This window comes from Danio rerio, chromosome 4 (assembly GCF_052040795.2).
Source record: "Danio rerio strain M-AB ecotype USA chromosome 4, GRCz13ab, whole genome shotgun sequence".
In the NCBI taxonomy this organism is placed as follows: Eukaryota; Metazoa; Chordata; class Actinopteri; order Cypriniformes; family Danionidae; genus Danio; species Danio rerio.
The window spans coordinates 39,383,877-39,398,800 of record NC_141024.2 but is presented as its reverse complement, the minus strand read 5'-3'; the positions used below and the strand labels follow the sequence as shown (position 1 = coordinate 39,398,800).

General features: G+C 44.7%; 1 protein-coding gene and 2 long non-coding RNA genes across 6 annotated transcripts in view; 1 reads left to right on the top strand and 2 right to left on the bottom strand.

The window, feature by feature from the left end:
* Positions 1-3,246: 3,246 nt before the first annotated feature.
* The window catches only part of LOC148680399 (protein NLRC3-like), a 36,190-nt gene continuing 24,512 nt past the window's right edge, over positions 3,247-14,924 (bottom strand). For 2 of the 4 annotated variants that reach the window (XM_088650180.1, XM_088650181.1), the window contains 3 exons: positions 5,091-5,264; positions 4,449-4,495; positions 3,247-4,310 (listed from right to left, as the gene is read on the bottom strand). In XM_088650180.1, coding sequence (XP_088506306.1) covers positions 3,784-4,310; positions 4,449-4,495; positions 5,091-5,264 — 748 coding nt within the window. In that variant the 3' untranslated portion in view covers positions 3,247-3,783. Of the gene's footprint in view, positions 4,496-5,090; positions 5,265-14,924 lie in introns of all 4 variants that reach the window. The other 2 variants (XM_088650178.1, XM_088650179.1) reach the window with 1 other exon arrangement.
* LOC148680401 (uncharacterized) lies at positions 5,503-7,635 on the bottom strand. Its single transcript, XR_015942972.1, has 2 exons — positions 6,363-7,635; positions 5,503-6,322 (listed from the first exon to the last, which is right to left on the bottom strand). It is a non-coding gene; the product is annotated as an uncharacterized LOC148680401 (long non-coding RNA).
* On the top strand, positions 5,906-14,841 carry LOC147845042 (uncharacterized). The gene is made up of 2 exons (XR_015942970.1): positions 5,906-6,088; positions 11,670-14,841. It is a non-coding gene; the product is annotated as an uncharacterized LOC147845042 (long non-coding RNA).

The following is a 14,924-nucleotide window of genomic DNA, read 5'->3' as shown; positions in this document are numbered from 1 at the left end:
GCCCCCTGTCCACCCCTGTCTTGTGAGAGGAGATTGCTATCTTCCTGGCGAAGGATGCCATCGAGCCGCTCCCTCCAGCCGCTTCATGCCGCTCGGATTACTCTATATGAGACCACTTCAGCACTGGCTTCACAATCGAGTCCCCAAACGCGCATGGCACGCGCGCACACCGGGTCTCTGTTACTGCGCTGTGTCGCCGCGCCCTCAGCCCTTGGAGCGACCCCTCGTTCCTACAGGCCTGGGTGTCTCTAGGACAGGCGTCCAGTCTTGTTGTCGTTTCAACAGACGCTTCCAACACGGGCTGGGGGGCTGTGCGTTGCGGGCATGCGGCTGCGGACCTGTGGATAGGTACCCAGTTGCATTGGCATATCGCCTGGAGCTGTTGGCTGTTGGCGTTTTTTTCTGGTGCTGGAGCGGCAACACGTGCTGGTCAGGACGGACAGTACGGCGGCGGCGTATATCACCGTATGGGGGGTATGCGCTGTCGCCGCATGTTTCAGCTCGCCCGCCGTCTGCTCCTCTGGAGTCATCCGCGGCTGAAATCGTTGCACGCCATTCATATTCAGGCAAACTCAACTGTGCAGCCGATGCGCTCTCACGACAGCCTTACATCCTGGAGAATGGAGATTCCACCCCGAGTCTGTTCAGCTGATATGGGCGCGATTCGGGGAAGCCCAGATCGATCTGTTGCTTCCCCCAAGATCGCTCATTGCCAGTTGTTCTTTCCCTGACCGAGTGCTCTCGGCAGGGATGCACTGGCTTACAGCTGGCCTCGGGGCATGCGCAAATACGCGTTTTCCCCAGTGAGCCTGCTCGCGCAGTTACTGTGCAAGGTCAGGGAGGACGAGGAACAGGTTGCTGGTTGCGCCCCTCTGGCTCAACCGGACCTGGATGTCAGAGCTCTCCCTCGCGATAGCCCTCCCCTGGCAGTTCCCTTCGAGAGAGCACCTACTCTCTCAGGGACAGGGCACCATCTGGCACCCTTGCCGATCTTTGGAGGTCCTTAGATGCGAGGAAGACTTAGGTAACCTCCGATTGCAGTGGCTAATACCGTCACTCGGGCTAGAGCCCCCTCCCCGAGCGCGTCTATGCTCTGAAGTGGAGTCTATTCACTGAATGGTGTGTCTCTCGCAGAGAGGACCCCCGTAATTTGCCAGATCAGCGTTGTGCTTTTTTTTATGCCGAGAGAAGCTGGAGAGCAGGCTGTCGCCCTCCACACTCAAGGTTACGTGGCTGCCATCTCCGCTCTCCTGACGCGGTGGCTGGCAGCACCGTGGGAACGCATAACCTCATCATCCGGTTCCTCAGGGGCGCTAAGCGAATTAATCCACCCCGCCCCCTCTCATGCCCTCTTATGGATCTCGCCCTCGCTACACAAGCCGCGTCAGATCCCTTCGATCCTCGACTCAGTATCTTTCTGTCCCTGAAGACAGCTCTGCTGGTCGCGTTGATATTGATTAGAGGGTCGGGGACCTGGAGGCATTTTTCGGTCAGTGATTCGTGCCTGTAATTGGGCTGGCTTCCTCTCACGTCCTGAGACCCCGCCCGCGATATGTGCCCAAGGTTCCTACCACTCCGTTCTAATACGAGGTAGTGAGCCTGCAAGCGCTGCCCTCGGAGGAGGCAGACCCAGCCCTTTCTTTATGGTCCAGTTCACGTCTTGCGTATTATCCGGGCCGCACTCAGAGTTTAGATCATCTGAGCATCTTTTCGTCTGTTATGGCGGTCGGCAGCAGGGAAGTGCCGTACCGAAATAAGTTTTCCCACTGGATTTTGGATGCCATTCTCTCGATTATCAGAGCCGAGGTGAGCCGCGTCCCCCGAGAGTGCGTGCGCACTCCACTCGGAGCTTTGCATCCTCTCGAGCGCGCGCACGCGGCGCCTCTCTAACAGACATCTGTAGAGCTGCGGGCTGGGTGACACCCAACACATTTGCAAGGTTTTACTATCTGCGAGTGGAGCCGGTTTCCTCAAGGGCATTAGGTAACCCTTGGTGATTGAGGAAACAGTTCGGTAGGGTGTTGAAACACGCTTGCTGCGCCATTCTCCCTAACATGGAGGTACATGCGCCTTTTTATCTGTCAGTAAAGTTCCCCGTCAGGTGAACCCTGCAGATTCCTCCGTGGCCCCCAGCACTGACTCAGCGGAGGAGTCACTTGCTGGCCCACTACGTTGTAGGTCTGCCCGCTGGTCAGCCTGCGTTTTGGGTATAGGTGCCTGCTATGCGTGATCCCCACTAGGCGATCCCATATACTTCTTCCGCCATGGTTAAGTCCACCCCCCTGGGCAGACCTGTGTCTTCCCTCTCCGCTAACCACTCTTTTGCTATGCGTACTCCCCCTTTTTAGGGCTAGTCCATATGTAAATTCTGCCATCTATCCCCCCTTAGGTAACGGATGGCCTCCGCAGCGTCCTCCCTATCGGGATTGCACGCTTCCCAACGTACTGTCATATTTTCCTAGAATTATCTAGATGCTCACGACTTCCCAAAAAATATATCCTAATCCATAAGACTTCTGTTGAAGTAGGATAAATTAGGGCCAGGGACACGTTGGAGGACCGCGCCTCCCATGATGTGGGTGCGTCACGCTTGCTTGACTATCCCCTCATCGGGGGCGTTGGTAAGGTGCAGTCATTATGGCGCTTTCCATAGTTCTCCCATTTCGTGGATTTTCAAATCAAATCTACTTAATAGCACTGAAGTTCCCCAACCGAAGGGAAACGTTCGAGGTTACAGAAGTAACCCTTCGTTCCCCGAGGAGGGGAACGGAAGTGCTATACTCCGTCGCCATAATGACTGTCCCTTAGCTGTTTGAAAGTCTCTTCAGCTTAAAAGGATGGCGTTTGCTCGCTCCAGGTATGCTTAAATGCTGGGATAATTGGCAATGAAGCACACCTGTGCAAGCTTACGCTGCCAATTCATTGCATTCATTGGCCCGTTCAATACTCTTTCAGACAAGCGGCTTCTGAACCGAATCCTCCCATTTCAGGGATTTTCAAATCAAATCCACTTAATAGCACTTCCGTTCCCCTCCTCGGGGAACGAAGGGTTACTTCTGTAACCTCAAACGTTTTGAAACGGAAAACCCAGAGTTTCTCTTATTTCAGGGTTAAAATACTCTGAGTTTTCACTTAACCTCCTTTCTGAAACAGGCCCCAGATTAATAAATACTGGAATAAATGTGTTTTTATTGTTCGGTTCAAGTCAAATCATGAAGAAGAAGATCAGAAGAGCAGAAACAAACGTCACACTTCATTTCTCCTTTATTCATTGAGCTGCTGGATTTCTCTACAGTTGATTCAAGATTTTACAGAGATTCAGACAGGATTCAGACATTTCCATGTTCATCATCACATTCTAATATCAGCAGTGGATTTGACATCGACTTTTATTATTTGTGCTCAAACAACAGAGAAACAATGAAGAAGATCAATCTGTAGACATGATTGATCTGAATGAGCTGATCTGAACACAGCAGCATCCTGGAGGACACTTCATCAACATCAATGATGACACTGATGAAGACTGAGAAACACACGCATGCACACACACACACACACAAACAAACACACATTCACAAACACACGCACACTCTGTCTCTCTCACACACACACACACACAAACACACGCACACTCTGCCTCTCTCTCTCACACACACACACACTCTCTCTCGCTCTCACACATACACACACTCAGTATCTCTCTCTCACACACACCTACACCCTTTAACACACATACTGACTGATCCTGCAGAGGATTCTGGGTAAATCTCTCATCAGTCTTCAGCTTAGTTTCACTGATGATCCATAATAAACAGTAAACCCAGGGCAGAGCGGCTCAGTGAATGTGGTCTGGACTGAGTGGATGAGGCTCATTGTGTCTCTATAGATGTTGTAGAAGATCAGAGTTCCTGCACTGTGATCCACAAACACTCCTATTCTCCTGCTGAGCGACTCTACTGGGAGACCAGTGCGTGTGTCATTGTGCCAGAATGAGAATCTGGAGGAATCACAGCTCAAACTCCAAGACTTAGCATTATATCCAAACCAAGAATCATCACCTCCTCCCTTCCTACTGATGCTCTTATATGACACTGATATAAACACAACATGATCTCCACTCCAATCAATCTCCCAGTAACAGCGTCCACACACACTCTCTCTGCACAATACCTGAGGATAATAATCAAATCTGTCTGGACGATCAGGATACGGCTGATTCTCTTCCACATACTTCACCTCTCTGTTCTCCTCAGAAACAATGAGACGAGTGTGTGCTGTGTTTAAATCCAGAGTGAGGAAACAGACATCTGAACACAAGAACACACATTTACAACCACAGCTGTGTGTGTGTGTGTGTGTGTGTGTGTGTGAGAGAGAGAGAGAGAAAGAGAGAGTGTGTTTGTGTGCGTGAGATAGGGAGTGTATGTGTGTGTGTGTAGTCCTACATTTGTGCAGTCCTGCTGTAATCCTCGTGTGTCCTCCATGATCCAGACTGTAAACACACACAGATGGAGAGAATGAGCTGTTTAGTTTCCCCCTCAGCTAATAAGCTAAAGCTAGCACTGAGCTGCTTAGCTACACGCTCAAAACACTTCAGCTCAAACACACAACACTTGTTGGTTGAGCCGGGATGCACAATGAATGTAACACAGTGCGTTCTTTTCCTCTGCTGTTGGTGAAGCGAGCGCAGATACTGCTCATGTTGATGGAGACACCCTGCTGCAACATTCATTTATTACAGTGATCACACTTAGCTTTGCCATCGTTCTTCAGCAGATGCAGCCTTTGAGCACATGTTGCAGTCCATCTCTAAACTATGTTCAGATTATTAAAGCTGCTCCTGACAGATTAGCAAGTGAAAAATACACATGTGTGCACAGAGAAGAGGAATCCAGATGTTGATTTTAGAACAAGAGTCTGAACATTAATCCAAGAGTCTGATTCTGTAATACTCTACAAGCTGTATCTTCTGTCTGTCCTCACCCCATAACCCTCACAGAAAACTGAAGCTGATCACAAAAGAGCTTTCTAGTGTCTTTTTAAACCCATTCAGTGTAAAAGCACAAGGCCAGTGATGCTCCACATACTTGAGTTTGTCCAGTGTGTAGTTTGGATCCTCCAGTTGTTCAGAGAGCAGCTTGACTCCTGAATCTCCTGGATGATTGTAGCTCAGATCCAGCTCTCTCAGGTGTGAGGGGTTTGAAGTCAGAGCTGAAGACAGAAAACCACAGCCTTCCTCTGTCACCATACAGCCAGACAATCTACAAACACAGCAATAGTCCACATCACACAGTTGGACAATCACACATCTCTTTGTGTTGTGAAGATGCTGACTGCTGTTTCTGCTCATGTCAACAGCAGTGATGAACACACACATCCTGATTAGCTCTCCTTATTGATCGAGCCTTCACATCAGCAAACACACTCATATCAATAATGTATCATCTTATTATGATCTTGTAATGGAAATTCATTTTTAGATGAGCTTCATGTTAGAAACTTGTCTAAGACTCATTATTACATGTGTGTGTATCTGTGTTCTCCATATGTTCATCATAAAACCTATGTGTACATTTTTATAGATAACTATATTTCTTTAGGTGAAAGCTTTTTCATTATCCTAAGAAGGATGTGTGGTTGTTATGAGCATATCCCACGAACAGCAGAAGACGCCTGACGTAATTGTAGATGAGGCCTTATTGGGAGTTGACCTCGTAAGCAGTACAAACCAGATAAAAGGGTGAACACACTTGGCTTTAGTATCTCACTCTGCAGAAACTGTTGTTGCTGTATGACTGTGATCTTCTTTATAAAGAATAAAACTTGTAAAAGACATCCCGGGTAAGACTTTGTTTCTTGACCACTGAGAGAGCCTCCTTAGAGAAAATAGCCACTACAATTTGGTGTCAGAATAGTGGGATGTCTTGGAGGAACCTTTCCGGACCCTGCGGACGGTGACTGATCATCCTGGGACTTTGTGTCACAGCCCTGCCCCGCGATTGAGGGTTGAGGGGCCGACCGCCGGGCTCGGAGGGGGACCCCACTGACATCTGGGAAAAGAACTCAGTGGCATCTGAACTCTCTGGTAAGAAACAAATTCTTTGTTTATTGTTAAAAAAGGAAATTTAACAAGTTTTGGGTATTTGATTATTGTGATCAAAAATAATTAGAAGGGTTTTTACTGCAAATTGGGCCTCACCATGCTGGTAGATCTGTCTCTGTGGGATAGCGGCGTGATTAATGAAAGTGAGATCGGACATCGGGCGGAGATCAAGACTGTTGTTACAAGTGAGATCTGGCGTTTAGCTGAGATCAAGACCTTATACAAGTGAGATCTGGCGTTTAGCTGAGATCAAGACCTTATACAAGTGAGATCTGGCGCCTGTCTAAGATCAAGACCTTTTTAATACGTTCGGCTAGCTAACTGCGATTTACTCCCGGGAGGGGGTTGAAATCAGGGGGCTGTACAATTTACTTCCAAAAAGAAGCTGAAATCCAGGCTGTGCGATTTACTTCCAGAAGGAGGTTGAAATCAGGGGCCGGGCGATTTACTTCTAAAAGGAAAGTGAAATTGTGTGCCACGAGAAATAGAGCTGGAAAGCTTAACTTGTCGATTTTAGGTGAAAAATCGAAATCTGTTGGAGACGTCCGACAGATTAATAGGTACCGACAAAGTCCAGGGGAAGATTTTTGCCAGCATGGGGACGTCTCAAAACAAAGTACGAAGATATGATAGACCGGTGTTTTGGAATATGGGAAAAAATTATATGGGAAAAAAGCATGCAAGATATAGGAAAACTAATAAAGTATCACAAGTTTCTGAGGGAAAGGGAATGTTGAGTGTTACTAGGTTAAACAAATTGAAAGAGTTGATTAAGAAGGCAGAAGGAAAAGCAGTTTGTTTTTGTGAAAGGCATGTGTGTGTGTCGTCTGGAGACACTGTTGATTGTTGGCTCAGAAAGGCAGATAAGAGGCAAAGAGGAAAATGCTGCTGAGGCAGCTGGCATATAGGGAAGAGAACGTAGAAGTGTCATGTAGGGAAAAGAATGAAGGAGATAAAGTGAAGAAAAAAGCAAGTGAAAAATGTGAAAGTGTGAATGAAAGATTAATTAGCATTACTAATCTTTTCTATACATCTGTTTCCATACATGTACCGCCGTACCATCACTATCCCGTGGCTGAGCTGCGAGCCCTGAGAACTGACCCAGACCTCAACTGCTACTGTCCCAGAAGACCTCCGACCGCACCAACGAAATTCCCACCTCGAGCGAGTGGAGGACATCTGTTTGAACTGGAGAAATGGACATTTAACGGACATTCTGCTGTGTGCTCAACATGCTGAAGACAAGCTGACAGTGAAGCAAGAGCAAGACAAGAAGAAAGCAGAAAGGCAGCTGTGCATGGCTCTGATACAAGTGGCCAACCAAAGATCCAACCAAGACCTGACAACCAAAGATATCACAAGTTCAAAGGCGACAAAGGTGTCAAGGGTGAGAAAGATACCAGAAGATGGAGAAACTGGAATGTGACGGATGGCGATGAAATCTACAGAGCCTGTGGGGTACATGACGAGAAACTGTACCAAATGTCTGCGATTGCCACCGAGATGGACTTTTGGTCAAGGATTGACCCGAAAGGCGCAAACCAACAACGGAGCTCATGTGCGGAGAGGGAAGAGCAGATTGGAGAGGGTCTGGGCAAACAGCCAACAGCTACAGTAAAGGGAAGTGAACATTTTTTTACTAACAAGTGTAAATGCAGACACATTTTTATACAGACATAGTCACATACACTGATATACTGGCTCTCTGCAATGAAGAAAAAGCTTGCATTTCCCACTGTAATTTTGATCACAGTGATGTTGATCATTTTTTGATGAAATGGCATTGTTTTTTTGGTAATGAAGCATTTTTAATATGACAAAATATTTTATGTTGATTGAGACCACTTTGGTTGAGTTTTTTAGCTGATAGCGGAGCTAGCAGATCTTACATACGACCATGTGACCTGCAGTGTGAAATACCTCTATCAACCAAATTTCACAAGTCTCTGTCTGGATCTGGTCATACAGTGGTTGAGCGATTTACAGCTCCGCTGACCTGTGAGACAGAGGGGGGTAAAATTTTCAGACATGCATTTGTTTGTTCACCAAAATGCCCCGTTCCCATCCTCGGAAGGGATATTTTGTGTAAACTAAATTTGATTTTAACGGCAGATTCCTCTGGGGTGAGAGTGATTGAAGGGGAGGAATTTTGTCGTTTACAAATTGAATCACAAGAGCCGAAGTGGGCCTATGAATGGCTGATTGAAGACAATGAATGGGCTAATTAAATTTGCAAATTGGCTAAAGAACGTGTTAAACCTTTTGACAGGGATATGATGTCTCCTGGTGAACTGCATTGTACGTCACATGTCGTAATTTACAGATGAGGAATTTGAGAAAGCTTGGTTTGAGACAAATGTGAATGAAACGTTGATTTTAGAGAAAATGTACTGGAAGGATAGTCTGTGTGCAGTTTCAGTGTCTCTGTCAGAAAAGAAGGTTTCATTGTATCTCTTGTCAGCACAGGCTGTGCCTCACATATCAGTTTGCAAGGGCAAACAACAATCTCGGGCTGATTTAGGGCCGTTTGTGAAGCAGTGTGTTGATGGAATTTAGCAAAAGCATTAAGAGTAGACAGTGAAACTGAAACAGCTGTTTCAAAAACTGTGACTGCTATTGACAAACTTTGCGTAAAGAATTCTTGCATGTTTGACTTTAACGCTGAAGACATACACCCAGCTTTAGCAGAAATACCAAGTGAATTGTGGGCTAAAAGCAAATATGGTGTTCGTTTAATCAAAGGTTGTGATCCAGTGAAAATCACTGCAAAATCTGATAACAGACCTTGCCAACAACAATATCCTTTGAAAAGGGAAGCCATTGAGGGCATTACCCCAGTATTTGAGGCTTTACTGAAACAGGGTGTTATTGTACCATGCAACAATTCTGAGGTTCGCACCCCTATTTTTCCTGTTAAAAAAGATAAGGGATAATGGGATGCCTACAGAATGGCGTTTTGTACAGGATTTACAAGTAGTAAATGCAGCTGTCAAACAAAGGGCTCCATTAGTTCCAAATCCGTACACGATTTTGTCACAAATTCCTGAAAAATCACAATTCTATTCAGTGGTTGTTCTGGCAAATGCATTTTTCAGTGTGCCAGTGGACAAAGACAGTCAATTTTGGTTTGCATTCAATTTTAATGGTAAAGGCTACACCTTTACACGTCTGTGTCAGGGTTTTACAGCATCTCCAACTTTGTACAATGAAGCGTTGTTAAGAAGTTTGGAACCTTTGACCCTGACAGCTGGAACTGCTTTGCTACAGTATGTTGATGACTTGTTGATATGTGCTGAGGATGAGGAGACATGTGTGAAAGACACTGTGACTCTCCTTAAAGACCTGGCTAAGGAGGGCCACAAAGTCAGTTTGACAAAATTGCAGTTTGTTAAATAAAAGGTAACATTTTTGGGGCATGTCATTACACCACACAGTAAATCCCTGTCTGAAAATAGGGTGAGTGGTATAAAAAATGTACCAAAACCGCTGACGAAAAAAACAAATGTTGTCTTTTTTGGGAATGTGCTCATATTGTCGCACATTTTTTCCAAATTATGCAATTTTGGAACAACCCCTGAGAGCCCTAACACTAGGGAAGGGGATGAAATCCACTGATAAACTAGAGTGGACGAAAGAGGCAGAGCAGGCATTTGTAAACATGAAGTTACAAATGGCTGAGGCCCCTGCAAAACCATTTGTTCAGATGGTAGATGAGAGAAATGGGTTTATGACGTCATTGCTCCTACAGGATCATGGAGGTAGATTGCGACCTGTGGCCTACTTTTCGAGCAAACTTGACCCTGTAGCAGCAGGCCTGCCACGTTGCTTAAGAGCAGTGGCGGCTGTGGAAAAAGCTGTTATGGCTTCAAGAGATTTTGTTGGTTATTCTGATCTGATATTGATGGTGCCACATTCTGGGTCCATGATACTTCAAGAACAAAAAACATTGCATCTGTCAACAGCTCGCTGGCTGAGATATCACACTATCTTGTTAGATATGCCAAATGTGACTGTTAAACGATGTACTGGTTTGAATGCAGCTACTCTTCTTCCTACTGAGGAGGATAGGGAAGAGCATCATTGTTGTTTAACAGCACTTGAACAGGTGTGTACACCACGACCTGACCTCTCTTACGAACCACTTGAAAATTGTGACAATGTCCTCTTTGTGGATGGTTCAGCGTTCAAAGATCCACAAACAGGCCAGAATAAGGTTGGTTACGCTGTAACAACTGAATTTGATGTGATGGCTTCTGGTAAATTACCAGGGCACTATTCGGCACAGGCCGCAGAGCTTGTGGCGTTGACAGAGGCATGTAAATTGATGGCAGAAAAATAAGCTACCATTTACATTGACTCTAGGTATGAATTTGGGGTAGCTCATGATTTTGGGGCTCTGTGGAAACAGAGAAAATTTTTAAAGTCTGATGGTCGACCAATACTCAATGCTCCTTTAGTGGCAGCGCTGCTTGATACGATTTTACTACCTGACAAACTGGCCATTTGTAAATGCGCAGCGCACACTAACAACAAAGATTCTGTTTCTGCAGGTAACTACAGAGCAGACGCAGCAGCAAAAGTCGCGGCGTCCCGAGACGAGGACAACTCTGAATGTTCTCTGCTATCTGTTGATAATGACAATGACATGTGTTCTTCTTTGCAGGATATGCAGACCTTCGCGACGGGGCTGGAGAAAAACAAGTGGAGACAGTCTGGCTGTGTGATGAAAGATAATGTGTGGATGTGTGCTGATGGCAAGGCGTGTTTACCAAAACATTTTTTCCAACATTATGCGAAATTACTTCACGGTAAAGATCATGTGTCAAAAACAGCAATGGTTGCGCAAATGAACGAACTGTGGTTCACAAAGGGGTTCACTACATTTGCGGACAATTTCTGTAGACGATGTGTAATTTGCAACACACATAATGTGGCCAGAGCGATAAAGGTTCCACTATCATCTCATCCACCTCCAACAGGGCCTTTTGAAAATTTGATGATGGATTTCATTGAATTGTGCCCATGCAATGGGAAAAGGTACTGTTTGGTGATGGTTGACATGTGGTCAAAGTGGGTTGAAGTTTTTCCAACCTCAAAACAAGATTCGGCTGCGGTAGCAAAAGCGTTACTGACTGAAATCGTGCCGAGATGGAGAATACCACAAAAAAAAAAAAGCTCAGATAATGGTACTAATTTTGTTAATGAAGCAATCAAACAAGTGGGCCAATATTTGGAAATTGATTTGAGAACACATTGCAGTTACCATCCAGCTTCAGGCGGAGCTGTCGAGAGAGAAAATGGTATTCTGAAAAACAAATTGGCAAAATGCTGTGAAGACACAGGGCTTACATGGGTTCAAGCTCTACCTATTGTCCTGATGTACATGAGAATGAGAAAAAGACCAAGAATGAATTTGAGCCCGTTTGAAATTGTCTTTAGCAGACCACCGCGTGTAGGTGTGAATGGGGGTAAACAGCAGCTGCCCTCAACAGATGTGTGTGAGGATGACATGTTGAATTACTGTAAAGAAATGTCTCATGTGTTGTCCAATGTTTGTGTCCAGGTAAAGGCTGCATTGGGAAAGGCAGCTGACAGACCATTACACAATCTGAGGCCTGGCGATTTCGTGGTGATAAGGGACCTGAGGAAAAAGAGCTGGAGAGCGAAACGTTGGCTGGGTCCATTTCAAGTGCTACTGACCACTGAGACAGCGGTGAAGGTCGCGGAGCGGGCGACGTGGGTGCACGCTGGGCACTGCAGGAAAATTCCACCACCTGAGGAGGATTCTGCGAGGGAGTAGGAGAGAAAGAGGGGCTCTGAAGCTGTCTGAAGGAAAAGAGCAGGCTGATATCTGAGTGAAGCAAGGTCACAGCTGGGGAGAAACAACAACAAAGTCAAGAGGTGTGTGTGAAACAGCAACTTCTGAATACAACACCAAGCAGCAATCAGACTGAGGAGAAGGCAACCAAAAGAGAGGTGAATAAGCTGTGCTTGACCATCACATTAAGGATCTGAAGATGGACGAAAAGATTGCTGGCATCCATTCTGTGTGCAAGGAATGTGTGGTACTGAGGAGAACAACACTGGCATTGCTGCTAGTGTCACCTTAATTAACCTGATTACAACAAAACATTACTGGCATTGTAGTTGATATGAGATTGGCCGTAAAAGTGCCTAAGAACACTAACAACTAATGGCTAGATTGGCTGTCATTTATGCGGGAAAACTGGATCTACTGGACCTTTATTGTGGTGTTACCTGTATTGGGGGTGGGCCTGGTGATATTATGTTGTCTGCCATGTATATTTAGATTTGTATCATGGCCGGTGGGCAGACTGATTACAGCTAAATCATCCCTTCAGATGGTAGAGATGGCTGTCAACAAAGAGGGTATGAATATTGATATGGGGGATAAATTTGATTATGACTTTGATGATAGCAGCAGCTATGTGGATATGAACAAAGAAAACCGGTAAACAGATTGAGAACAGATTTAGGTGACGGCTGTTACTTAATTGAGAAAATGTTAATGGATCTGACTTTTGTTTGAATTTTGAGACGACTATTTGCTTGCTTATATGTATTTTGGGTCTATCGAAACAAAAACAGCAAACTGCATGAGTTGTATGTTCTGTAACAAGTCTTAAAAGAGTGATCATTTGCATGAAAATCGAGAGAAGAGTAAAAATGTGATGTATGTTTAAGAGTACAGAAACAACAACGTGTTCCTATGTTAATGAGTATTATAATTGAATTAACAATGAAGAGGGTTAGTAATTTTAACTGATTGACAAATGTTTCTGAATTTTGTTGTGTGAAATTAATGAATAATGTGCAAATAACAGGCAATTTCTGTGATGGAAACCTCTGAGGGGTGACTGAGGGTCTGATTTCGGTCAGGAGCGCAATAACAGTGATTATTCGTTTAGCCCGGCTCCCAGGGAAGAGGGATGTTTTGAAAAGTAAATCTTAATGGGGAAACTATATTAAGAAGAGGGTTTGAAGATCTCTAGTGTATTAATGTGTGCAGAAACCTGTTAAATGATTTGTGTAATCAGCATGATCAATATAATCAGAATGTGATTTATTACTAGTGTGATTTTAGATCCTTCTGAATAAACGAATGAATGAATTAAATGCTACAGAGGTCTGAAATGTCTAATCGGGTGTAAGGCTGGGGACAGACCAACAGACAGATGCTGAGCTGCTTATCTTGGAGGACGCCCAGCACAAACTCAATGCAGCTTCACACTCTCGTCCAGCCCTACATCACAGCATCATCAAGACACATTTATTAACTACTAAAACTGTGGACAAGCAAATATGATACAGCCTATAGATACTGTCTAGCCAGTGCTCAAACTAATATGTGTGTAATGTGTTGAGGCCGCAGCTCATGATTGGCCATCCACTTTCTCTTTCACTCACACATTTCTTTACAAAGCGTGTGAGGGGGTCTAAACCTCAGATTATACTCATGAGCAAAAGGTCCGATCTTCCCTTCAGATGTCTGAGGTTTGTTTGGTTTATTTGTGTGTTAAAGTCTTTCTAGATGTCTGTCAGCCTGTTCCTGTGGGTGAGATGGAGCGACTGACACATGAAATAAAGCTTTAGCATATGCATTCATCTACAATCTAAAGGGAAGTGTCGTGTTATTACTAGACCATTTACACTTACAGACTGGGCCGACATTTACTTAATCACTTCACTAGATTATCTTTCCCCAATAATGTGGATTATCTAATCTAATCTAATCTAATCTAACCTGATCTAATCAAATTCACATCACCCAGCCCTAATCAGGTGTCCAGACTTTAAAGATGCTCCCTAAATGTGCAGATATCAGACATACATTATATTATATCACTTTTACTGCTTTCTAACCAGTGCGAATGCTAACTCTTATGTTTGGGATGGAGCATGCTAGCAGTTAACGTTAGCTAGCTCTCAGCTAAACATCACCTCTATTAGATTAGCTTTAGCAGCCAGGAGTCTTAAGAAATACAGCGGTGTCCCACATGTGTCTGAGTGACAGTGACTGATGCACACTTGAACAGGGGACTCATATGGAGGAGGAGCAATAAGACGCAGCCGCAGACAAGCGTATAACACGAGAGTGTCAGTGCCCATTCTAGACTCACAGTGGATTTAACAGTGATGTTTTCCAGACAAACACACTCAACCAATGGCTATTGCTGGACCAAGTTCATGACTGAATATTAGAGAGTCCTAGACTATTGACCTTATTCTAAAATGCGGAAGTGTGCCTGTTTTCGCGATTGTCTTAGAACTTCTGTTTCAGTCGCCTATGGGAGAAATGACAAGGAATAATAAACGGCAAAAACCGGTCAAACTACTTGCTCTACAAACAAATGTTTGCATGACTATACAGACCAAGTAGAATAATATAACAAGGAAATATCAGTTTGCAACATCAAACAGCGAAACGAGCAGTTTTTAATGTCTAAAAATGAATGGAAGTGAATGAGACCGGAAGTCTGGTGCCAAAAAGATTCAAATGGCAGCGCCCACTCGTCTGCGGAGAATAAGGTCAATAGAAAGAAACGTCTTGAGTCTGGACTCGAGTACTACAGCCCTGACAGTCACAAACTTCACCTTGTAGATCAAACTTTATATAAAGAACAAACTTTGTATGAAGAACAACAGAAAATGACCTGATCTTCATTTGTATATTATATTGTGGACGATGATGTTAATAAACTAAAACAAACACAAACCCACTCTCTTAATGTCTCTTTCACAAGCCTGACAGTCACATTCACACTGATGGACCATTAGAGGACTTTTATTCTGTCAG